Raw genomic sequence first — 25,833 nt, 5'->3', positions numbered from 1 at the left:
CATGCAAAAAAAGTATTCTCCTTATTAAATCATTCAAGGTATGATCATAAAAAGAAAAAAAATATCTATAAAATTGTACAGAAAAAAACAAAATATTAGAAATTTTTTATTGTTATTATATAGTGTCAGGAGAAAAGTTAATATAATTTATTTTATTAGCATTCACTGAACTTTTCAGCAATTTATTCATACAGTGAAGTTTATCCAGAACTGATCTTTAAAAATTGTGTTCAAGAAAAATGTTAAAACATTCAGTTGGCTTAAAGTCTGGTTGTTTGAACTGTCAAAGTGTTTTATCCTAACCAGCCATGACAGTGACTATCAGGTACTGATTATGTGCTTTATTTAATGTTAAAAGGGTCTAATGTGAGTTTGAACATTATTTTGCATGAAAGCAAAAATGGATAATTTACCTCAGATCTTGAAAATAAATGAAAGGAAGCAAGTATTCAAACTGTGAACTCTGTGTGAACTGTGAACCAACAAATGTATTCAATGACAAAATTGTATCATTAATTTATTTTTAATAATGTTAAAAAGTTATAATATTTATGAATTTGATTATGTACTTATGTCCATATAGCGAGTGCAGTGAGCTTACAAAGATACTTTCCCCCCATGCTCTTCTGATTGGCAGTGATATTTGATCAATGTCACAAACCACTGAAATCTTATCGCATCGCGTATAGAGGACACCGTGTGGATCAATATCGAACAGTGCATTAAAAAAAAACATGATGCCCGTACTAGGCTGCTTCACCAGGAATACTACCAAGGTCAACCAGCTTTACTTGAAAGTCCAAGTTGAGGGCACGTTGAACACAAATAGATGCAAAAGTAATATTATAATACAAGTCGATACAATGCAATAGTGCGATAAAATCCATTCATTTTCTCCATAGGGAGACAACCTTTAAAGACAGACCTGCTGTGAGATACAAGGTTGTTAATCAGTGGCATATGATTTTGTTGAAACCATCCATTCACATTATTTCAGCATATTTATTAAATAATTGTGTTTAACAGCTAGACTGGTGGTGAAAAACTACATTACCCATGATGCTTTACAGAAAAATACATCAGAATCGCAGCAAGTAAATGGTGCCAAAAGAGCTTGCAGTACATATAATATATGCATTTTTTGCATTACACTTAAAATATATGGTTTTAATAAATATAATCAACCACTTTAAGTTAATAGTTTTGTATTTTTCCATTGCCTTTAATTCGACTGTCATTTGTAATGCTTCAAAGTTTCTTGTATCTTTGTCTTTTTGTCCGATTTTTTTAGATATATTTGCTTTAAATCAAAGTTTGTAATGCTGTGATTCACCTCACAGCTTAATTCATGCCATTTACTACTTTAACAAAGACATTTTTTAAAAATCCCTATGGAAAACATGCATGGAAAAAATACTTCCGGAAGTATAAAAAATGGGAGGGTACTAATGCACTCTATAGTGATAGTATTCCATTATACAGGTCCATTAAGCTGATGCCATCAAATGGCACATCAGAATTACAGTCAATTGCTTTGAACTGATCAGCATGTGCTGACATCGCTTGACTGCAGTCTGAAGAAAATACAGAAAAATACTGGCTCATGTGGTGCTCTTCTTCAGTAGATACCTCAAAGATTGAGTCTCATTGAGTCTCATATTAATTGCATTCATGCAATCTAGCTTATGGTGTTACAGTGAGCTGTCGGTCGTGCTCTGAGTTTTCTCCTCAGTACTCGAACAGTTCAAGAGAGGGCAGTAGAGAATCGAGCGGCAACAGGGCATTAGCAGCCGCCTCGTCAACTCCTGCAAGACGTTCTTAAATGTTCCTCTGAGTGCCGAGGACGAGAAGTAGAATATGAAAGGGTCGAGGGATGCATTAAACGTGCTGGTGAGCAGAGCGTACACCCGCCAGTCGGGGCTGTAGTTGCCCACGTATCCAACCACATGTGAGATGTTGTAAGGCATGAAACAGATAATGAAGACCAGAAGTGTTCCCAACGCCATCCCAATGGCTCTATATCTCCTCTTGGCGTTGATGTTGGGCAGATTGGAGAGGATGTGGATGAATCGGATGTAGCAGAAGCAGCTGATGATGAACGGCGTGAGGAAGAGCACTGCAAAAAGCTCCATGCGAACCGGCAGGAGGATCTTGAGCTGTTCGACGCTGAATTCTTCATAACAAGTGTTACGCATTGATGGATCGGTGAAGTTGGGGTTCGAATGGTCATGATATTGCATGATGTAGACGATGCTACAGTGCGCCATGGAAACCACCCAGAATATGACGCTGGCTATCACGGCATTTCGAGGGTTGCGTTTGAGTTTGTATTTAATGGGGAAAGCTACACCCAGGTATCGCTCCACGCTGATGGCCGTCAGGTGGAAGGTGCTGTTGTAGATGGTGGAGTAGAAGATGAATCCCGACAGCGGGCAGAGGAAGTACGGCAATGTCCATTTCATGTTGGCCGCCTCCACCATGCGAAAAGGCAGGAAAAAGAGGAAGATCAAGTCAGAGATTGTTAAACTGAGTAACAGTACGTCCATCGGGGTGGAGCGCTGGCGCACCTTCTGGAAGAAGGTGTACAAAGCCAAAATGTTGGCTGGAAGGCCTGTGATCAGCGTAAATCCGTAGACCGCTAACACCAGGTTACTGAGACCCACCGTCCACGTCATTTTCACTGTAGATGCCAAGTATGCAAACCTGTAAGAGAAAAAGAAAGATTTAATTCAAGATAAGCATTTTAACCTTGCATGCAATATCAAAAGCGCACTACATGAAAAGCATGTCAACAGTTTTAACTACATAATTGCAAGATACAGACTCCGGCGAAATACCCAAATAAACTATTGCGTGCTCAGGAGAAACTATTGGGTGCTCAAGAGAAACTATTGCGTGCTCATTATAAACTATTGCGTGCTCTCGAGAAACTGTTGCATGCTCTCGAGAAACTATTGCGTGCTCTCGAGAAACTATTGCGTACTCACGAGAAACTATTCTGTGCTGAAAATAAACTATTGCGTGTTCACGAGAAACTATTGTGTGCTCGCGGGAAACTATTGCATGCTTTCAAGAAAGTATTAAGTGCTCTCGAGAATCTATTGCGTGCTCACGAGAAACTATTGAGTGCTTTCGAGAATCAATTGCGTGCTCACGAGAAACTATTGCGTGCTTTCGAGAATCTACTGCGTGCTCACGAGAAACTATCGTGTGCTCACGAGAAACTATTGGCTGCTCACGAGAAACTATTGCGCGCTCGCGAGAAACTATTGCGTGCTCGGAATAAACTATTGCGCAATTTTGAGAAACTATTGCGGAATTTTGAGAAACTATTGCGCGCTCGGGAGCAACTATTGCGTGCTCACGAGAAACTATTGCGTGCTCTCGAGAAACTATTGCGTGCTCTCGAGAAACTATTGCGTGCTCTCGAGAAACTATTGATGCTCACGAGAAACTATTGTGTGCTAAAAGGAAACTATTGCGCGCTCGGGAGAAACTATTGCATGCTCGGGAGAAACTATTGCGCGTTCTCGAGAAACTATTGTGCGTTCTCGAGAAACTATTGCGTGTTCACGAAAAAGTATTGCGTGCTCTCGAGAAACTATTGCGTGCTCACGAGACACTATTGCGTGCTCATGAGAAACTATTGCATGCTCACAAGAAACTGTTGCGTGCTCATGAGAAACACAAGAAACTTTTACATGCTCATAAGAAACTTTAGCGTGCTCACGAGAAACACGAGAAACTACTTTGTGCTTACAAGAAATTATTACGTGTTCACGAGAAACTACTGCGTGCTCATGAGAAACTATTGTGTGCTCACAAAAAACTATTGAGTGCTCGCGAGAAACTATTGCGTGCTCAGGTGAAACTATTGCATGCTCAGGAGAAACAACAGTATTAGGTGCTCGTGAGAAACTTGCGTGCTCATGAGAAACTATTGCGTGCTCACAAGAAACTATTGCGTGCTCACGAGAAACTTTTGCGTGCTCACGAGAAACTATTGCCTGCTCAGGAAAAAACTACAGTATTAGGTGCTCGTGAGAAACTGACGTGCAAACGAGAAACTACTGCGTGCTCACGAGAAACTATTGTGTGCTCACAAAAAACTATTGAGTGCTCACGAGAAACTATTACGCGCTCACGAGAAACTATTGCGTGCACAGGAGAAACTACAGTATTAGGTGCTCGTGAGAAACTTGCGTGCTCAGGAGAAACTATTGCATGCTCACAAGAGACTATTGCGTGCTCGCGAGAAACTATTGTGTGCTCACGAGAAACTATTGCGTGCTCACAAGAAACTATTTTGTGCTCGCGAGGAACTATTGCGTGCTTGCGAGAAACACGAGAAACTATTGCGTGCTCAGGAGAAACTAGTTAGTGCTCACGAGAAACACGAGAAACGATTGCGTGCTCAAAAGAAACTATTGCGTGCTCAGGAGAAACTACAGTATAAGGTGCTCATGAGAAACTTGCGCGCTCTCGAGAAACTGTTGCATGCTCACAAGGAACTATTGAGTGCTCACGAGAAACTATTGAGTGTTCACGAGAAACACGAGAAACTATTGCGTGCTCAAGAGAAACTATTGCGCATTCTCAAGAAACTATTGCGTGTTCACGAGAAACTATTGCGTGCTCTCAAGAAACTATTGCGTGCTCACGAGACACTATTGCGTGCTCATGAGAAACTATTGCATGCTCACGAGAAACTACTGAGTGCTCATGAGAAACACGAGAAACTATTGCGTGCTAAAGAGAAACTATTGTGTGCTCAGGAGAAACTACAGTATTAGGTGCTCATGAGAAACTTGCGCGCTCTTGAGAAACTATTGCGGGCTCACGAGAAACTATTGGGTGCTCACGAGAAACATGAGAAACTATTGCATGCTCAAGAGAAACTATTGCGCATTCTCAAGAAACTATTGCGTGTTCACGAGAAACTATTGCGTGCTCTCGAGAAACTATTGCGTGCTCACTAGACACTATTGCGTGCTCATGAGAAACTATTGCATGCTCACGAGAAACTGTTGCGTGCTCATGAGAAACACAAGAAACTTTTGCGTGCTCACTAGAAACACGAGAAACTATTCGTGCTCACAAGAAACTATTACGTGCTCACAAAAAACTACTGCGTGCTCACGAGAAACTATTGTGTGCTCACCAAAAAACGATTGAGTGCTCGCGAGAAACTATTGCGTGCTCAGGTGAAACTATTGCGTGCTCAGGAGAAACTACAGTATAAGGTGCTCGCGAGAAACTTTTGCGCGCTCAAAAGAAACTATTGCGTGCTAGCGAGAAACTATTGCGTGCTCTGTAGAAACTATTGCGTGCTCACGGGGAAACTATTGCGTGCTCGCGAGAAACTATTGCGTGCTTACGAGAAAGACGAGAAACTCTTGAGTGCTCACGAGAAACTATTGAGTGCTCACCAGAAACACGAGATACTATTGCGTGCTCAAGAGAAACTATTGCGTGCTAAGGAGAAACTACAGTATTAGGTGCTCATGAGAAACTTGCACGCTCTCGAGAAACTATTGCGTGCTCACGAGAAACTATTGAGTGCTCACGAGAAACACAAGAAACTATTGCGTGCTCAAGAGAAACTATTGCGCATTCTCAAGAAACTGTTAAGTGTTCACGAGAAACTATTGCGTGCTTTCGAGAAACTATTGCGCGCTCACGAGACACTATTGCATGCTCATGAGAAACTATTGCATGCTCACGTGAAACAGTTGCGTGCTCACGAGAAACACAAGAAACATTTACATGCTCACAGGAAACTTTTGCATGCTCACGAGAAACACGAGAAACTACTTCGTGCTCACAAGAAACTATTACGTGCTCACAAGAAACTACTGCATGCTCACGAGAAACTATTGTGTGCTCACAAAAAACTATTGAGTGCTTGCGAGAAACTATTGCTGGCTCAGGTGAAACTATTGCGTGCTCAGGAGAAACTACAGTATTAGGTGCTCGTGAGAAACTTGCGTGCTCGCGTGAATCTATTGCGTGCTCGCGAGAAACTATTGCGTGATCTCGAGAAACTATTGCGTGCTCAGGAGAAACTACAGTATTAGGTGCTCATGAGAAACTTGCGAGCTCGAGAGAAACTATTGCGTGCTCACGAGAAACTACAGTATTAGGTGCTCGTGAGAAACTTGCGTGCTGGCGAGAAACTATTGCGTGCTCACGAGAAACTATTGCGTGTTCACAAGAAACTATTGCGTGCTCACAAGAAACTATTGCGTGCTCACAAGAAACTTTTGCGTGCTCCAGGAAACTACTGCGTGCTCAGGAAAAAACTACAGTATTAGGTGCTCGTGAGAGACTTACGTGCTCACGAGAAACTACTGCATACTCACGAGAAACTATTGTGTGCTCACAAAAAACTATTGAGTGCTCGCGAGAAACTATTGTGTGCTCACGAGAAACTATTGTGTGCACAGGAGAAACGTCTCAGGTTACGTATGTAACCCTGGTTCCCTGATAGGGAACGAGACGCTGCGTTTGAGACGCGATGGGAACGCTCTGCGTGATTACGCCGTGAAGCACGTGTAAAATCAGTCCAATGGAAGCCCACTACGACATAGGTGACGTCATAGACCAGGAAACTATATAGCAGCCCTGAAATCAGACCGCGACAGCTTCTGAAAAACCTGAAGCAAGTCGATCAGGGCATGCAGGAAGTATGGCAGGCAAACGCAGCGTCTCGTTCCCTATCAGGGAACCAGGGTTACATACGTAACCTGAGACGTTCCCTTTCAAGGGAACTCGAGCTGCGTTTGAGACGCGATGGGAACCCCATACCCACTACGCCATAGTGACAAATGCCCGTTCTGTGTGAAGTCCTACGCACACTAAGAAGCAAGCAACCTCGCCCCAGGAGTGGAGAGGTCAAGGTCATAAAACCTGACAAATGTATGCGGAGAGGACCATCCTGCCGCATTACACACGTCAAGAAGGGAAACTCCCGAAATTAAGGCCATAGAGGCCGCCATACTCCGAGTAGAATGGGCCGGCACAGCCCGCACAGCCATAGGTGAAGGCTTCATAAGCCAATGAATAGCCTTGACTATCCATTTACTCATCACCTGTTTAGATGCAGGGCATCCTCTCTTGAGTGACCCAAAACAAACAAATGATTGCTCAGATTTACGCCACAGAGAAGCTCTGTGAATGTAGGCATCTAAAGCCCGGACTGGACATAACAGGTTAAGCTGTTCCTGATCTGGGGTATTAAAGGGAGGAGGATAAAAGGCCTGCCGCACTATTGGGCCCCCAACATTTAGTGGGACCTTAGGAATATAACCCGGTCTAGGGTAGAGGAATGCTTTCACCATACTAGGTGCAAATTCCAGACATGAAGGAGCAACCGACAGAGCATGTAAATCACCAATTATCTTGATAGACGAAATAGCAAGGAGAGATATAATCTTTAGAGTGAGGAATTTTTCTGAAACCTCCTCTAAGGGCTCGAAGGGAGCCAAGGCCAGACCCTCAAGTACAATGGCCAAAACCAAGCCGGTGATCTAGATTGCAGTGCAGGCCTGAGCCTCAATGTACCACGGAGAAAACAAATAATAAGAGGATCTCTCCCAAGAGAAAAAGCCCCGAGAGGGGTGATAAGCAGATATAGCCGCTACGAACACCTTTAAGGTGGAGGGAGATAATCCAGCAGAGAAACGGTCTTGAGGAAATCGAGAACTGTACCAACCGGGCAGTTAACAAGATTTAAAAAACGTTCTCCACGCCATGTAGAGAACAGTTTCCATTTCAATGCACATAGTTTTCTCGTGGAAGGAGCTCTGGATTGAAGGACGGTCTCAACGACCTCAGTCGAGAGACCGGATTCTATGAGCTGGGCCCCCTCAGAGGCCAAGCCCACCGTTTCCACAACTCCGTTTAACCCTTTTCTATTATGTGCAGGACCCATAGAGAAATATTTGGCAGAAGTTTCCACCCTGCCAGAAATTCCGATAAGGGAACCAGTCTCTCGAGACTGGCCTCTGGATTTGATTGAACAATCATTTCGGCGCCCTGAAGCGGCGAACCGGCAGGGAACAACCGAACTGACCATTCTACAACCCTCCTCAGAGGATTGCACGGGGATGCTGACACCTCGGCGCCCTGAAGCGGCGAACCGGCAGGGAACAACCGAAGTGGCAGCGCTGCGACCCTCCTCAGAGAGTCGCACCCCAGCAGAACTCCCGGGAGCATTGATAACGGGGGGAATGTGTACAGGTGCAGCCTCGGCCACACCTGCACCATAGCGTCCAGTCCGAGAGGAGCTGGATATGTGAGGGAAAACCATAGCGAAAAGATCGACCTGAGCTTGACCAAAGATGTCCCATAGGAGCTCCACCACCACGGGGTGAAGTCTCCATTCCCCGGGCCTCAGCCCCTGCCTCAACAGGATATCTGCTCTGATTTACGAGATCGTCAGTGTGTTGTCCGGACCCTCCGCCGAGCGACCACTCATGATCACTTCCGACTTGTGAGGGAAGCATCCGTCGATAGCATAATGCGTCGACAAGAAACCCCCAACACTGGGCCTGGGCGAGGAACCAAGGTTCTTCCACATGACCGAGGCACATAGGCATAGCCGCGTGACCTTGATCATGTGAAAACGGATTTCCCCTCGGAGAAAACCCCTTGGTCCTGAGCCACCACTGCAGGGGTCTCATGTACAGAAGGCCAAAGGTAATTACGTTGAACGCAGCTGACATGAGACCCACAGTCTGAAACTGCTTCACAGTGAGTGACTGGCCTAGATAAACCCATATTACACCTAGAAAAGTGGTCCTCTGAGCTGGGAGGATCACACTCTTTTGGCGTTGAGTGGCAACCCCAACATCTTTAAATGAGACAGAACGACATCTCGATGCCGAACTGCCATATGCTCAAATTGAGCTAGGATCAACCAATCGTCGATATAATACAATACGCGAATGCCCTGGAATCTCAAAGGAGCCAGAGCTGCATCCACGCATTTTGTAAAGGTGCGGGGTGATAAACCTAGGCCAAATGGAAGAACCCGATACTGGTATGCTTCGCCCCATTTTTAAAGCGAACCTCAGGAACTTCCTTTGATGAATAGATACTTGGAAGTACGCGTCCTTCAAGTCTATTGTGACAAACCAGTCCTCGGACTGAATCTGTGATACAATCTGTTTGAGTGTAAGCACTTCCTGCTCCATAACCAGAGCCTGCTGTGAGTCCACTACCGTAGGGAGGACCCCCTGAAATCTGGGCGGACGAGAACCGCTGTAACCCTTTTCTATTATGTGCAGGACCCATAGAGAAATATTTGGCAGAAGTTTCCACGCTGCCAGAAATTCAGATAAGGGGAACCAGTCTCTCGACTGGCCTCTGGATTTGCTTGAACAATCATTTCGGTGCCCTGAAGCGGCGAACCGGCAGGGAACAACCGAACCGACCGTTCTACAACCCTCCTCGGAGGATTAGACGGGGACGCTGACACCTCGGCGCCCTGAAGCGCCGACCGGCAGGGAACACCCGAACTGGCAGCGCTGCGACCCTCCTCAGAGAGTCGCACCCCAGTGGGAGCCGGGGAGAAACGATTTCTCAAAACCGTCCCTCCTTTTATTTTTTCGACAGGACTTCTTGTCTAAGCTTTATTAGAGATGACGACAGTCCTCTTTTTATTTAGATCTTGCCTACCTCTAACAGCTTAGTTCCTACGACCCTCCTCGGAGGATCGGAGGAAAAAGCAGGCACCTCGGCACCCTGAAACGGCGAACCGGCAGGGAGACCGAACTGACTGCTCTACGACCCTCCTCGGAGGATCGTATGGGGACGCTGACACCTCGGTGCCCTGAATGGCGAACCGGCAGGGAACAATCGAACTGGCAGCGCTGCGACCCTCCTCAGAGAGTCGCACCCCAGAGGGCGCCGAGGAGAAACGATTTCTCAAAACCGTCCCTACCCCGGAGGGGACCACCCTTAGAAGCCTGATAGCCTCAGCATCAGGTCTTCTTCTTTGCACTCTATGCCAGTTTAAGGAACATAGATTGGTGAGGAAGAAACCTCTGGAACGCCGCTGAAAGGTTTAGTTTTCTTGAAAGCGGAGCGTCCAGAAGAACAGACATTTTTATCTTTCTTTTTCTTTATTTTTATATCAGAAAAACGTATACATATAAACATATATATATATATATTCTCGAATATATTCTCGAATAGAGTCAATGCTGACATCCTCACATTCATCTATGTCCTTAAATACTTTACCCACCAGTACTGCCTCATAAAATTGATTTATTATTAAAGATGGCTGGTGGGTAACGTCGGGGTTAAAAATGATGACGCCAACTCGGGAGAGAGAAAGCTCGCAAGCGTCTCTATAATCCAAGGCACTGTCATACCATGATACTTAATACCCATAACCTTACTCTAGTTAAGACGTTTGGGTATTAAACACATAACATAGAAACCGGTTTATTCCACGATCTCGACACCTCAGTGTGGAGATAGGGAAAAACCAGTAGTCCCCGACGAGGAGGCTGAGATACAGAGTTTTCCTGTTTTTTTAGATACATTTCATCTAATAAACTCTTTTTATTTTCACTCTCATAATGTTCAGCTGTCCAGAAATATTTAACTAGCAACAGCATTAGAAAAACCTCCTTTAAAAAGCTCATCTTTACTAAACAGAGTTATGAGCTGCCCATTTATTGAAAAATCAAACATCTGCCTTTTTCTTAATACTTTTATTTGTTTTGTTCACTTTTTCTTAACAAAACACTAACGATACCAATCCCTCGGAACTGGAAATCGCAGCACACTGGATCTGCAGGTGAAAGCTAAGATAGGGCGGAGCCCGTCCCAACCCACGCTGTCAGATCCGTTTGCGAACCCCAAAATGCGAGTCGCCGCCGTGTCTAGGCAACAGCGGGACCCGCGCGGGTAGCGCGAACCGAACCATTCAAGAACGATCAAAGAACGATCGGCGAGAGCGGAGCGTCTTCATAGATAGACTCATACAATGCACACAATCAGCCCCCTCGAGGACTGACTGGGCATGCTCCACTCCCAAACAAGCAACACAAAGCTGATGTGTGTCCCCACCCGTGCTTTCGAGAAACACGAGAAACTATTGCGTGCTCACAAGAAACTATTGCGTGCTCGTGAGAAACTATTGCGTGCTTACGAAAAACATGAGAAACTATTGCTTGCTCACAAGAAACTACTGCGTGCTCAGGAGAAACTATTGCGTGCTCAGGAGAAACTATTGCGTGCTCAGGAGAAACTATTGCGTGCTCGCGAGAAACTGTTGCGTGCTCGCAAGAATCTACAGTATTAGGTGCACGTGAGAGACTTGCATGCTGGCGAGAAACTATTGCCCGCTCACGAGAAACTATTGCCTGCTCACAAGAAACTATTGCGTGCTCACGAGAAACTTTTCTATGCTCACGAGAAACTATTGCATGCTCAGGAAAAAACTACAGTATTAGGTGTTCGTGAGAAACTTACGTACTAACGAGAAACTACTGCGTGCTCACAAGAAACTATTGTGTGCTCACAAAAAACTGAGTGCTCACGAGAAACTATTGTGTGCTCGCGAGAAACTATTGCGTGCTCAGGAGAAACTATTGCCTGCTCAGGAGAAACAATTGCGTGCTCAGGAGAAACTATTGCCTGCTCACGAGAAACAATTGCGTGCTCGCGAGAAACTATTGCATGCTCAGGAGAAACTACAGTATTAGATGCTCATGAGAAACTTGCGCGCTCGAAAGTAGCTATTGCGTGCTCACAAGAAAACTACAGTATTAGGTGCTCGCAAGAAACTATTGCGTGCTCACTAGAAACTTTTGCGTGCTTACGAGAAACACGAGAAACTATTGCGTGCTCACAAGAAACTATTGCGTGCTCAGGAGAAACTACTGCGTACTCAGGAGAAACTGGTCAGGAGAAACTACATTATAAGGTGCTCGTGAGAAACTTGCGTACTGGCGAGAAACTATTGCGTGCTCACGAGAAACTATTGCGTGCTCACAAGAAACTATTGCGTGCTCACAAGAAATTATTGCGTGCTCACAAGAAACTTTTGCGTGCTCACGAGAAACTATTGCGTACTCAGGAAAAAACTACAGTATTAGGTGCTCGTGAGAAACTTACGTGCTCACGAGAAACTACTGCGTACTCACGATAAACTATTGTGTGCTCACAAAAAACTATTGAGTGCTTGCTAGAAACTATTCTGTGCTCACGAGAAACTATTGCGTGAACAGGAGAAACTACAGTATTAGGTGCTCGTGAGAAACTTGCGTGCTCGTGAGAAACTATTGCGTACTCGCAAGAAACTATTGCGTGCTCAGGAGAAACTATTTCGTGCTCAGGAGAAACTATTGCGTGCTCGTGAGAAACTATTGCGTGCTTACGAGAAACTATTGCGTGCTCAGGAGAAACTATTGTGTGCTCAGGAGAAACTTTTGCGTGCTCACGAGAAACTTTTGCGTGCTCATGAGTAACTTTTGCGTGCTCACGAGAAACTATTGCATGCTCTGGAAAAAACTACAGTATTAGGTGTTCGCGAGAAACTATTGCGTGCTCAGGAGAATCTATTGCCTGCTCACGAGAAACTCTGGCATGCTCGCGAGAAACTATTGCGTGCTCGTGAGAAACTATTGCATGCACAGGAGAAACTACAGTATTAGATGCTCATGAGAAACTTGCGCGCTCGAAAGGAACTATTGCGTGCTCACAAGAAAACTACAGTATTAGGTGCTCGCAAGAAACTATTGCGTGCTCACGAGAAACTATTGCGTGCTCACAAGAAACTATTGCGTGCTCACAAGAAACTATTGCGTGCTCACTAGAAACTTTTGCGTGCTTACGAGAAACACGAGAAACTATTGCGTGCTCACAAGAAACTATAGCGTGCTCACAAGAAACTATTGCGTGCTCACAAGAAACTATTGCGTGCTCACTAGAAACGTTTGCGTGCTTACGAGAAACACGAGAAACTATTGCGTGCTCACAAGAAACGTCTCGGTTACGTATGTAACCCTCGTTCCCTGAGTAGGGAACGGAGACGTTACGTCGGATGACGACGAATGGGGTTTCGCTTAGAACACCTATCAACTTCGAGTATTACAAAACGAGCCAATGGCAAAGAAATGCCATGGGTCTGCGGAATTTGCATGACGTAACTCCGCCCCACCTCGTGGGTATAAAAGGAGGACGCCAGCAACAGGCAGATATGTTTCTTCGCTGAGGAGCCAAGACTGAGCTCAGGCGATCCCCGCGGTACAGCGGAAAGTGGCAGGCAGACGTAACGTCTCCGTTCCCTACTCAGGGAACGAGGGTTACATACGTAACCGAGACGTTCCCTTTCGTTGTCACTCCGAGTTACGTCGGATGACGACGAATGGGGTTACCAGTCTAATCACGCCACCTTCTCAGCTGTCTTCCAGTGCCCTGCGTAAATCTGAGATCCCTGTCGTGAGACTGGCATGGACGAAGGACTCCTATTTAGCACAGGAATACCAAGGTACACTGGGGAGCATATCCCAAAGTTTTGGGGAAATATGCAATTACTGCCAACCCAGAGGGGGGGGACTTAGAGAATACACATATGACCCGAAGGAGACATATGGAGAACATATGGTGTCCAGCCGCAGGTGGAATATTTCAACCCCAGGGGTGGCAAGGTGGCTTGCCAAGGGAAAGACACACGCTCAGAGAGGCTTACAGTGGAAATACACATGTGGGGGTCGCTCAGAGGAGGGACCATGCACACGGGAGGCACCTAGCCGACGCACAGGCAATAGACACTGGCGCCAACGTCAGGAGTGCTGGAGGAACTCAGGGCTTTTCGGGGAAGCTCACCTGAGGAGAATATCGCACGTATCCAGTCCGTGGAGTGGAATGGCGAGCAAGCGAAGACACCTGAGCGGGTCCAGTACTAGCTGGTTGAAGCGAGTACATGAGAGGACACTGGCTCCACTCGGAGATTGTAGAATCTGGCGAATGTGTTAGGTGTCGCCCAGCCTGCAGCTCTGCAGATGTCTGTTAGCGAGGCGCCATGCGCTAGAGCCCAAGAGGATGCCACACTCCGGGTGGAGTGGGCGGTCACACCAAGGGGGCACGGTCGACCTTGCTGCTGGTATGCCAAGGCAATGGCGTCCACTATCCAGTGAGACAACCTTTGCTTGGAGAGAGCCTTTCCCTTCAGCTTCCCACCATAACAGACAAAGAGCTGGTCTGAGGTCCTGAAACACTGCGTCCTGTCTACATAGGCGCGGAGGGCGCGTACTGGACAGAGCAGTGCCAAGGCTGGGTCTGCCTCCTCCGGGGGCAGCGCTTGCAGGTTCACCACCTGGTCCCGGAAGGGAGTGGTAGGAACCTTGGGCACATATCCAGGCCGGGGTCTCAGGAACACGTGAGAGTAAGCCGGCCCAAATTCCAGGCACGCTTCGTCAACGGAGAATGCATGCAAGTCCCCCACCCTCTTGATGGAGGCCAATGCAACCAGGAGCGCTGTCTTCATAGACAGGAACTTAAGCTCCACTGATTGCAAAGGCTCAAAGGGAGCACTCCGCAGGGCAGTTAGAACCACTGAGAGGTCCCAAGAGGGAACGAGAGGAGGACGAGGAGGATTCAGTCTCCTCGCTCCTCTCAGGAACCTGATGATCAGGTTGTGCCTTCCAACAGACTTACCTTCGACTGGGTCATGGTGTGCGGCAATAGCGGCAACATAGACTTTCAGGGTGGAGGGCGACAGCCTTCGCTCCAGCCTATCTTGAAGGAAGGAAAGCACGACACTAATCGAACATCTCCGGGGGTCTTCTTGAAGAGAAGAGCACCAGTTGACGAAGAGGTTCCACTTCAACGCGTAGACGTGTCTCGTGGACGACGCTCTAGCGGAAGTGATGGTAGCCGCCACCGTAGGTGGAAGGGTACTCAAACCTGCTTCGTCCCGTCCAGGAGCCACACGTGGAGGTTCCAAAGATCGGGACGAGGGTGCCATAGGGTGCCCCGTCCCTGAGAAAGGAGGTCCTTCCTCAGGGGAATCGGCCAGGGACGTGCTGTCGCGAGGAGTACTAGTTCGGAGAACCCGGTCCGGGCGGGCCAGTATGGCGCGACCACAATGACCTGCTCCTCGTCCTCCCTGACCTTGCGCAGGGTCTGCGCAAGAAGGCTCACTGGGGGAAACGCATATTTGCGGCCCCGCGGCTAGCTGTGCGCCAGTGCATCCGTGCCGAGCGTGCCCTCGGTCAGGGAATAGCACAGGGCGCAATGGGTCGAGTCGTGAGAGGCAAACAGATCTATCTGTGCGTCCCCGAACTGGTCCCAAATCAGCTGAACCGACTGGGGATGGAGTCGCCAATCTCCCGGGAGGGGCTGAAGCCGTGAGAGCTCGTCGGCTGCACAGTTCAGGGCTCCGGGGATGTAAATGGCATGAAGCGACCTCAGATGCTTCTGACTCCATATGAGGAGGTGGCGGGCGAGTTGCGACATACGGCGGGAGCGTAGACCACCTTGATGGTTGATGTACGCTACAGTGGCGGTATTGTCTGAACGGACTAGTACGTGTTGGTTCTTGAGCACGGCCCGGAAGCGGCGCAGAGCAAGACGTACGGCCAGCAACTCGAGGCAATTGGTGTGCCAGAGGCGACGGGGTCCTGTCCAGGAGCCCGCGGCAGCACGTCCATTGCACATGGCACCCCAGCCCGTGGAGGAGGCATCTGTCGTTACAACAACATGCCGCGAAGCTCGTTCCAGGGGCACTCCGGCCCGTAGAAAACTGAGGTTCGACCACGGGGTGAAGGTCTGACGGCAGGTCGGAGTAACTGTTACTCGGAGGGTGCCGTGTTGCCATGCCCACCTCGGGACTCGGTCGCGAAGCCAAAGCTGAAGCGGTCTCATATGAAGCAATCCGAGCGGCGTTGCCGCGGCTGCAGAAGCCATATGCCCAGGAGCCTCTGAAAAAGTTTCAGTGGAACCGCACTCTTGCCCTCGAACTGTTCTATCTTTCAGGCAAGTCAGCAGTGACTGCGCGCGCGCTAGCTCGTAAGCTGCGCGGACATGGCGACCGAGTCGATATCCATACCGAGAAAAGAGATCCTCTGCACGGGGCAAAGTTTGCTCTTCCCCCAGTTGACCCGAAGGCCCAGACGAGCTAGGTGCCGAAGCACTAGGTCCCTGTGTTCGCAACCTGAACTCGAGAGTGAGCTATGATCAGCCAGTCGTCGATATAACTCAGGATGCGAACCCCGTGTTCCCGAAGGGGAACAAGGGCAGCCTCGACGACCTTCGTGAAGATGCGAGGAGACAGGGCTAGCCCGAAAGGGAAAACCGCGTACTGGATGCCTGCCCCTGAAAGAAAACCGAAGGAACGGTCTGTGTCAAGGAGAATAGAGACATGAAGTAGGCGTCCTTCAGGTCGATCGCTGCAAACCAATCCTAGGCCGTATGCATTCGAAAACGCGTTTGAGCATCTTGAACGGCATCCTGTGAAGGGAGCGGTTCAGCACGCGCAAGTCCAGGATTGGCCGTAACCCACCGGTTTTATTAGGGACAATGAAGTAGGGGCTGAGAAGCCGGCTGACCTCATCTCGGCTGGAGGGACAGTCTCGATTGCGCCCTTCGCCAGCAGGGTGGCAATCTCTGCTCTCCTGATGGGGGCATAGCCACCAACAAAAGTGGAGCGGACTCCCCAAGTGGGGAGGAGACCGTGCGAACTGAATCGCATAGCCGAGCCTGATGGTCCGCGCGACCCAGCGGGACAGACGGGGAAGCTCTAACCAGGCTCCCAGGAACTGAACCAGCGGGATCATGCGACCACAGGCGTCCCCCCGGAGGGGCAGCGAAGCGGAGTAACTGGCCCAGACGTGGACGGCATAGCGGCCCGATGTGGGGGCACAGTTAGCAACCGCGCCCTGGCAGAGGGGCCAGGGGAGGACCAGGCTGGTCGTCCCGCGGGGGCCTGCTCTGCCAGGGGTCTGGCGACAGAGGGGGACAGGGGCGAAGCGGTCCGTGGACGGCACGCCATGTCAACCACCTCTGGGACAGAGGGGGACGAGGAGAGCACGGCTTGTGGGCGGCGCTCTGTGACGTCCGAGAACTCTGTGCTCAGAGACGGGAGAATCAGCTCTTTGGAGAATAAGGATTCTTCCCCGGCCCTCCCCGGGGAAAGGAGTGGTCCTGCTACCAACTCCTGGAAAGAACTGAGTCCCATCTCTGAGGAGCCCAACTCAAGAGCGCCGCTTAACCCGGCGTGTAGCGGGGTGCGGGGCTGGAGAGGACTGTGGCGTCCGGCCGCGGCCTCCAGAGCCGACCCGTGTGAACGGGCGGGGTGGGAGCCGCGGGGGGGCGCCCTCGGCGGTGGGCAGACCGAGGGATCTGAGCGGACGGCGGGGCCGTCGGGACAGAATCAACCTCAGTCTGCTCCATCGCCGAGGTGCCCGTCTCACGAGCGCCGCTTAACCCGGCGTGTAGCGGGGGGCGGGGCTGGAGAGGGCTGTGGCGTCCGCCCGCGGCCCCCAGAGCCGGCCCGTGAACGGGCGGGGTGGGAGCCGCGGGAGGGCGCCTTCGGCGGTGGGCAGACGAGGGATCTGAGCGGACGGCGGGGCCGTCGGGACAGAATCAACCTCACTCTGCTCATGGGCGGCTGAGAGCTGTTGGGCAAGCCCTCAACCGCACCGCCGAAGAGGCCGACCTGGGATATGGGAATGTCGGACAGACGGGTCCGCGCGACATCCAGCACATCAGACAGGTTCAGCCACAGACTGGTGAGCATCACCTGACCCAGGGAGCGTACGGCCACTTTCGTCGCTCAGAGAGCAAGGTCAGTGGCGGCGCGCAGCTCAGTGAACAGCCCTGGGTCAGTCCCGCCCTCGTGCAGGTCCATGAGCATCTGGGTCAGGTGGACCAGCAGAATGACCATGGCATGCAGTGAGGCGGCTGCCAGTCCCGTGGCGCTATAGGATCTCGCCACAATCGTAGACGAAAACCTACAGGCCACGGGCGGGTGCTTAGGATTGCGCCGAGAAGAAGCACTCTGAGGACACATAGCATCGCAACAGAGCGTTCAGCCGGGGGAACCCCAGTGTACCCAAGGGCAGCGGCCCCATCGAGGGGAGGAAAGGCGGATGAGATCAGCGAGCGGTCCTGAGAAGACAAGGGGGTCTTCTAGGACTTCGAGATCTCATCATGCACGTCCGGGAAGAGAGGTATTGGGGTTTGCCACGGACGAGGGTCGGCGGCCTTACCCAAAACCAATCGTCCCAGGAAAGCATGGCCGTCATCTCCGGATCAGACTCAGGCACAGCCGTATGCACACCGGAAGGTGGCAGCTGTGACGAGCCCTCACTTCCAGAAGACTCAAGCCCACCTAGTGATGCTGCAACAGACATGGCATCTTCCTCTGTAGCTTCAACTGAAACACGCGGGCCACCAGAGGGTAGACTCGCGGGAATCAGCAGTTCACTAGCGGGCACCGTCATTGAAGAGGGGGGCTGGGGTCACGGACACATAGTCGGCGCCTTGTTCCAGACCGTAACCCTCAGGTCACCCTGGCCACCCGCCGAGATCGGGGGGTGGATGAGGGGACTCTCACTCTTGCGAGTTCACCGAGTCTCGACCTATTTATGACGCGATGATCACGTTCCCTTGCGAGAACATGAGTCACCCACGAGCGCTGTTCAAGCATGATCAAACACACTAGACAGCGCTCGTGCCCATCAGAGTCCGATACCAGTCCGCTGCAACCAGAAATGCACGGGCGAGCCGTCTTTAAAAAGACGTGCCGCGTGCGAGCTCTTTTATGAGAGGAGAGAAAAAACTCCGCGATGTTGAAGCGCACAGGGAGACACACACACACTGGCAGATTACTGCACAGATCAGCAGGCACTGTGAGCTCGCTGCAGATCGCCGTCACACCAACACCGGAGAGAGAAGCTCGTCTCGTAGAGCGAAGTCAGAGATGACTGTGGAGTGAAGAAATGCTCTTGGCTCCGAAGCGAAAACATATCTGCCTGTTGCTGGCGTCCTCCTTTTATACCCACGAGGTGGGGCGGAGTTACGTCATGCAAATTCCGCAGACCCATGGCATTTCTTTGCCATTGGCTCGTTTTGTAATACTCGAAGTTGATAGGTGTTCTAAGCGAAACCCCATTCGTCGTCATCCGACGTAACTCGGAGTGACAACGAAAGGGAACTATTGCATGCTCAGGAGAAACTACTGCGTACTCAGGAGAAACTGTTCAGGAGAAACTGCTCACGAGAAACTAATGCGTGCTCACAAAAATCTATTGAGTGCTCGCGAGAAACTATTGCGTGCTCGCTGCGTGCTCACGAGAAACTATTGCGTGCTCACGAGAAACTACAGTATTAGTTGCTCGTGAAAAAAATTTGCATGCTCGCGAGAAACTATTGCGTACTCACAAGAAACACGAGAAACTATTGCATGCTCATGAGAAACTGTTGTGTGCTCATGAGAAACACAAGAAACTTTTACATGCTCACAATAAACTATTGCGTGCTCACGAGAAATGATTGCGTGCTCGTGAGAAACTACTGTGTGCTCCCGAGAAACTATTGCATGCTCTCGAGGAACTACAGTATTAGGTGCTTGTGAGATACTTGCATGCTCACGAGAAAACTATTGCTTGCTCCTGAGAAACTATTACGTGCTCACGAGAAACTATTATGTGCTCACGAGAAACTATTGTGTGCTCACGAGAAACTATTGCGTGCTCACGAGAAACTATTGCGTGCTCACGAGAAACTATTGTGTGCTCACGAGAAACTATTGCGTGCTCGCGAGAAACTATTACGTGCTCACGAGAAACTATTGCATGCTCACGAGAAACTATTGCGTGCTCACGAGAAACTATTGCGTGCTCACGAGAAACTATTGCGTGCTCACGAGAAACTATTGCGTGCTAACGAGAAAGAATTGCGTGCTCGCGAGAAACTATTACGTGCTCACGAGAAACTATTGCATGCTCACGAGAAACTATTGCGTGCTCACAAGAAACTATTGCGTGCTCACAAGAAACTATTGCCTGCTCACTAGAAACTTTTGCGTGCTTACGAGAAACACGAGAAACTATTGAGTGCTCACAAGAAACTATAGCGTGCTCACAAGAAACTATTGCGTGCTCACAAGAAACTATTGCGTGCTCACTAGAAACGTTTGCGTGCTTACGAGAAACACGAGAAACTATTGCGTGCTCACAAGAAACTATTGCATGCTCAGGAGAAACTACTGCGTACTCAGGAGAAACTGTTCAGGAGAAACTGCTCACGAGAAACTAATGCGTGCTCACAAAAATCTATTGAGTGCTCGCGAGAAACTATTGCGTGCTCGCTGCGTGCTCACGAGAAACTATTGCGTGCTCACGAGAAACTACAGTATTAGTTGCTCGTGAAAAAAATTTGCATGCTCGCGAGAAACTATTGCGTACTCACAAGAAATACGAGAAACTATTGCATGCTCATGAGAAACTGTTGTGTGCTCATGAGAAACACAAGAAACTTTTACATGCTCACAACAAACTATTGCGTGCTCACGAGAAATGATTGCGTGCTCGTGAGAAACTACTGTGTGCTCCCGAGAAACTATTGCATGCTCTCGAGGAACTACAGTATTAGGTGCTTGTGAGATACTTGCGTGCTCACGAGAAAACTATTGCTTGCTCCTGAGAAACTATTACGTGCTCAGGAGAAACTATTGTGTGCTCACGAGAAACTATTGTGTGCTCACGAGAAACTATTGCGTGCTCACGAGAAACTATTGCGTGCTCGCGAGAAACTATTACGTGCTCACGAGAAACTATTGCATGCTCACGAGAAACTATTGCGTGCTCACGAGAAACTATTGCGTGCTCACGAGAAACTATTGCGTGCTCACGAGAAAGTATTGCGTGCTAACGAGAAAGAATTGCGTGCTCACGAGAAACTATTGCGCGCTCACGAGAAAGTATTGCATGCTCACGAGAAATTATTGTGTGCTCGCGAGAAACACAAGAAACTATTGCGCGCTCACGAGAAAGTATTGCGTGCTCACGAGAAATTATTGTGTACTCGCGAGAAACACAAGAAACCATTGCGTGCTCATGAGAAACTACTACGTGCTTAGTAGAAACTATTGCGTGCTCACTAGAACCTATTACGGCTCTCGCCATCTCACACAAGTTAATGCATTGTGTTGATACAAGTGATAAGTCTTTAATTATAGTAAAATGTTGTTTTTGAAGAAGCAAGCTTTGTTTATCCAACTTTCCTGTACAGACACTGTTATTTTGACAGCTAATAAAAACATTAGGGTAGTTAAAGATAAGGTAATATAATAAATCCAATAAAAATATACTGTAGTACAAAACATATGAGTCTGATTAAACCAACTGTGTGTGACACATTCAGTATGCAGTACTGGTTCAGGGGTCAAATTTGAACTTTTATAAGGCAGCACAGGAAATGCATCATGGAACCTCAAGAGATATAAGACTGTGTCGCTAAATACAATAACCTGCAAAACAAGAAATGAGTAATAAGGTACTTCTGGTCATTGTTGATCAATAAATTAACATATACTGTAAATGTTTGGTGAATATGTCTTCTTTCAAAATAACAGAAATATTAAACAGCCATACATTAGGTATAAATACTTTAACATTAGGGCTGTATGATATATTGAAATTAAATTTCAGGGCAAACTGGCAAAATACTGTACTATAACAAATTTTTTAGCAATGCATTAATATTATTACATTCAGGGTTGGGGGTAATGCGAGTTGTTTTTTTTACTTTTTTGAAGTAACTGGTAAAGTAACATTACTTTGAAATTTACAATAAAGTTACCTTTTCAAATAAGTTACAAAAGTTACTTTGTTTCCCATTTATTGACTGATATCTCTTCTGTCCTTATGTTGAGAAGTGTTGTGTGTGCTGGTGAACATGATGCTTATTGTACTACTAGACTAACGTGAGCAGTCTTTTACTAATCTCACTTGCACAAAGACCGATTGAGTATTCATCAGAATGAATAAAAACAGTGAAATGCAAACTCAGATTATTACGCAAACCTGCGATAATTAAACAGGCCTATGTGTTTAATTTCATTTTATTAACCAATGTTTTTGCTGCAGACCTTCGATGATCCAATTAAACCTTTGTGTTTCAACCAAAGGTTTGTTTGAGCTGCGCCCTCTACTCTACAGGCGTGAATTTGCATTTCCTCCAGCCTAAGAGTTATTCATTTTACTTTTGGTGTTAAAGGGCCTTTACATTTGCCAAAAATAGAACTTATGTTTTTTTTTAAACAGACAAACAAGTCCAGACTATGTGAGAAAAAGAAAAAGAAAAAGAAAAGTAACACAATGCATTATTTTCCATAAAAAGTAGGCTACCTGAGTAATGCAATTAGTTACGTTTTACCCAGACAGCAAAGTGTCAGCCCAAATCCACGTGTACCAGATGTGGGCCGGATCTGGGCCGACACTATGTTGATGTCTGGAGTAACACAATATTGTAAAGCATAACTTTCACGAACACTTATTGCAATATATAATTCTTGTTTAATTATTATTATTATTTTATGGTCAGATTGAAAGGGTGAAAAAAGTAAGAATGTGGCCTATGTCTCTCATTCTCTGTTACGTTTTGAACTCTGAACTCGGTTTAATTTATGGTTACTGAGAGAGGTTTGAGAAAGTCATTTTGAAGATTAAACACAATTATGACATTTTCAAGTTTTTCCCTAAAAGTTCAGCAAAAAATTTTTTTTAAATTAATTTTAATGTTTGTATGCAGATTCACCTCTCTTCAAAATCACCTGAATCATTCTAGAATTATTCATTATTTCCACTGATACTGCATATCATTTTACCCCCCAATATCATGCAGATCAAATATACAAATCTAATTTAATGTAGTTGTGAAGGTGTTATAAGTGATACTATTATTAACCTAACTCTAACTTCCACACTAAACCGAGACAGACTCTTAACTGGTCAAAATTCTGTACCACAAAATAAATATCTAACAATTTTGAAAGTCATAATTACGATGTGACCATAACGGTGTTAAGATGATTATGGTCAGGAAAAAATGGACATGTGCAATTTCGTATTAGACAAGCAGACAAACAGGCTTTTAACATTTATGCATCAGCAGATTAGGTGTTTAACTGATGATTTATCTATGCATTTTATCTTTCTCATGATTTATATGACCCCAGAGAATCCCGAAATTAAAAATGTTTGTGTTAGCCTTAGAAAATGATTTCTGTTGATTAATTTCAGAAGTATAATGGTACCATTTTAAAGGTGGTTAATGACAAACTACAATCTCAAACTACACAAAACGAAAGAAATTAATGTTAATGTCATACCTTAATTCAGTCCAGTACCACTGAAGTGACAATGTCCCCTTCTCACTCACAAAATGCTTCTTATAATGAGGTCATTATGACACACACACACACACACACACACACACACACACACACACACACACACACACACACACACACACACACACACACACACGTATAATGACACAACAGGAAATAAGCAATACTTCCTGTTTTACTCCGAGCAAGTGTAATCATTATACACTCACGTTTGCTTATTCAAATATCAGTAATATAGTAATAAACTAATAATTAATAATAATGTACTATAAAAAAATGAGTATAGACCTTATACATCAGAGAAATAAGCACACAGGCATCTTTAGAATATTATCTCTGAACATTTTTGTGGTAGATCTGTACTTTTATTTTGGCATCGCAGACTAAGAGTAATTTGCTGGTGAAGTGGATTTACTTATATGTAGAGTTAATGAAAGTTATCATGAGCATTGCAATGTCTAACGCATTCTCATCCTTTGGCGTCATATGTGACGCCATATGACAAAACGGCGAAACACTACGCACATGGCACCCTTTATCGTCAATATAACACGCACTGTGATGGGTAGGTTTAGGTGTGGGGTAGGGTCTGCGTCTCATATTCACGCTAAAGGATGCCAGTCAACTTTATGATGCCTTGGGTTCGCGTGTTATATTGACGATAAAGGGTGCCATGTGCGTAGTATTTCGCCGTTTTGTCATATGGCGTCACATATGCCGCCAAAGGATGAGAACGGGCTCCAATGTCTGAAGCGGATCTCATTTCAAATGCCAGTAGACCAGGAAGATTTTAAAACAAGTGGTTCATTAAATCTGTAAGATCTCACCTTTATGCTGTGGAAATACAAACCAGAAAACGAGTGCAGCGCTGAAAAGGGCCGGGGCTACATAAGGTATTCAGTGCTGAGCATAAGTGAACACTAAAGTTGACTAAAAAGAGGAATAAAAAAAATCATCTTTTGGAAATTGATCTTAATGCCTTAATTAAAAACATGAGGAAAAATCCAACCTTTAAGGACACCAGTTTTCTTTGTGAATGAATAATGTATCGTAAATAAATAAATGTTCTTCATTCATATACAGGTTGCGTAAGTAAGTACACCCCTATGTTAAATTCCCATAGAGACAGGCAGATTTTTATTTTTAAAGTCCAGTTATTTCATGGATCCAGGATAATATGCATCCTGATAAAGTTCCCTTTACACATCATCACATTCCCTTAACCATACCTAGAGATTGCTATGGTGTTATTTCAGTTAGGCTAATAGCTGGTTTGATTTGCATTGAGAGATGATCTTATGGAAGGTACCCCATGCCAATCTCTAGGTATGGTGAAGTGTGTGTGATGATATGGGATATTTTAATTACAAAGGCCAAGGGAACTTTATCAGGATCCATATTATCCCGGATCCATGAAATAACTGGCCTTTAAAAATAAAAATCTGTTGTCTCTATGGGAATTTAACATCGGGGTGTCCTGACTTATGCACCCTGTATTTTCAGGAAGAACATTTATTTATTTACGATATATTATTATTCATTCACACAAAAAAATTGGTGTCCTTAAAGTTTGGGTTTTTCCTCATGTTTTTAATTAAGGCATTAAGATCAATTTCCAAAAGGTGATTTTTTATTCCTCTTTTTAGTCAACTTTAGCATGGGTGTGTTCACTTATGCTAAGCACTGTATATGTATGCGTGTGTGTAAATTTACTGTTTTCTGTTGTTTTGAGTGTTGTTAGTTCGGTTGCTATGCTGTTGCTAAAGTGTTTTGGTTGGCTGTTTACTCGCAAAGGAGTGAAGAGTGTCTCTATGATGCACCAAAGTTTAATGCTAAAGACAGTATATTATTTATGCCTATAGTAGTGCTGTATTATTTTAAGGCTATTTTTAGGTTTCATTTATCTGCCAAACTAATAAATAACAATAAAAGATGTCTGAAGTTCTCAAATATGACTGTGCAGTTACCTAATGTAGTGAGAAAGCTTTTGAGACGTGAAAGGACACTCTTGACACATTTCCTCTTTTGCAAAACTCAGGAATTTACAAGAGAGGACAACTCGGGATTGTGCAATACTGTACAATGAAATATCTAACATTTTTAATATATATGACTTTAACTTTCACTTTTAACTAAACTAAACCACCGAAATTATTTTAGTCAAACCAGTATTTTTTCCCAGACCTCCTAGAGATTATGCTGGTGTTTTGAATATATTGTGCTATAAAAGTGAAGCGATTCACAATCAAAAAAAATGTTAGATAGATCGTTATTTACTCACCCTAATGTCGTTCCAAACCCGTACAACGATTCTGTGTGAAACAAAAGAAAGAGTTTGGCTAAATGTCTTCGGTACAATGAAATTAGGATTGAATCTGGACAACAAAACATCATAAACGAACCATAAAAGTGCTTCATATGACTCGTGCTCTACATTCCAAGTCTCCTTGGTA

At 46.3% G+C, this 25,833-nt stretch overlaps 1 protein-coding gene across 3 annotated transcripts; it reads right to left on the bottom strand.

Moving 5' to 3' along the window:
• Positions 1 to 504: 504 nt before the first annotated feature.
• On the bottom strand, positions 505 to 25,833 carry LOC143730927 (free fatty acid receptor 2-like). 3 transcript variants are annotated; one of them, XM_077221504.1, is made up of 3 exons: positions 25,783 to 25,833; positions 25,662 to 25,692; positions 505 to 2,703 (listed from the first exon to the last, which is right to left on the bottom strand). In XM_077221504.1, exons 1-3 carry the CDS (start codon positions 25,796 to 25,798, stop codon positions 1,692 to 1,694), a joined length of 1,059 nt encoding a protein of 352 aa, XP_077077619.1. In that variant the 5' UTR covers positions 25,799 to 25,833; the 3' UTR covers positions 505 to 1,691. The 3 variants fall into 3 exon arrangements, with proteins under 3 accessions (XP_077077619.1, XP_077077618.1, XP_077077620.1); XM_077221503.1 differs by having other exon boundaries at positions 25,662 to 25,813; XM_077221505.1 differs by lacking the exons at positions 25,662 to 25,692; positions 25,783 to 25,833 and adding an exon at positions 23,360 to 23,441.

This window comes from Siphateles boraxobius, unplaced genomic scaffold (genome assembly GCF_051911475.1).
Source record: "Siphateles boraxobius isolate OS27281-9 unplaced genomic scaffold, OSU_SipBor_1 84, whole genome shotgun sequence".
Classification (NCBI taxonomy): domain Eukaryota; kingdom Metazoa; phylum Chordata; class Actinopteri; order Cypriniformes; family Leuciscidae; genus Siphateles; species Siphateles boraxobius.
Note: the sequence above shows the minus strand (reverse complement) of the source record. Positions and strands in the feature narration are given on the sequence as shown.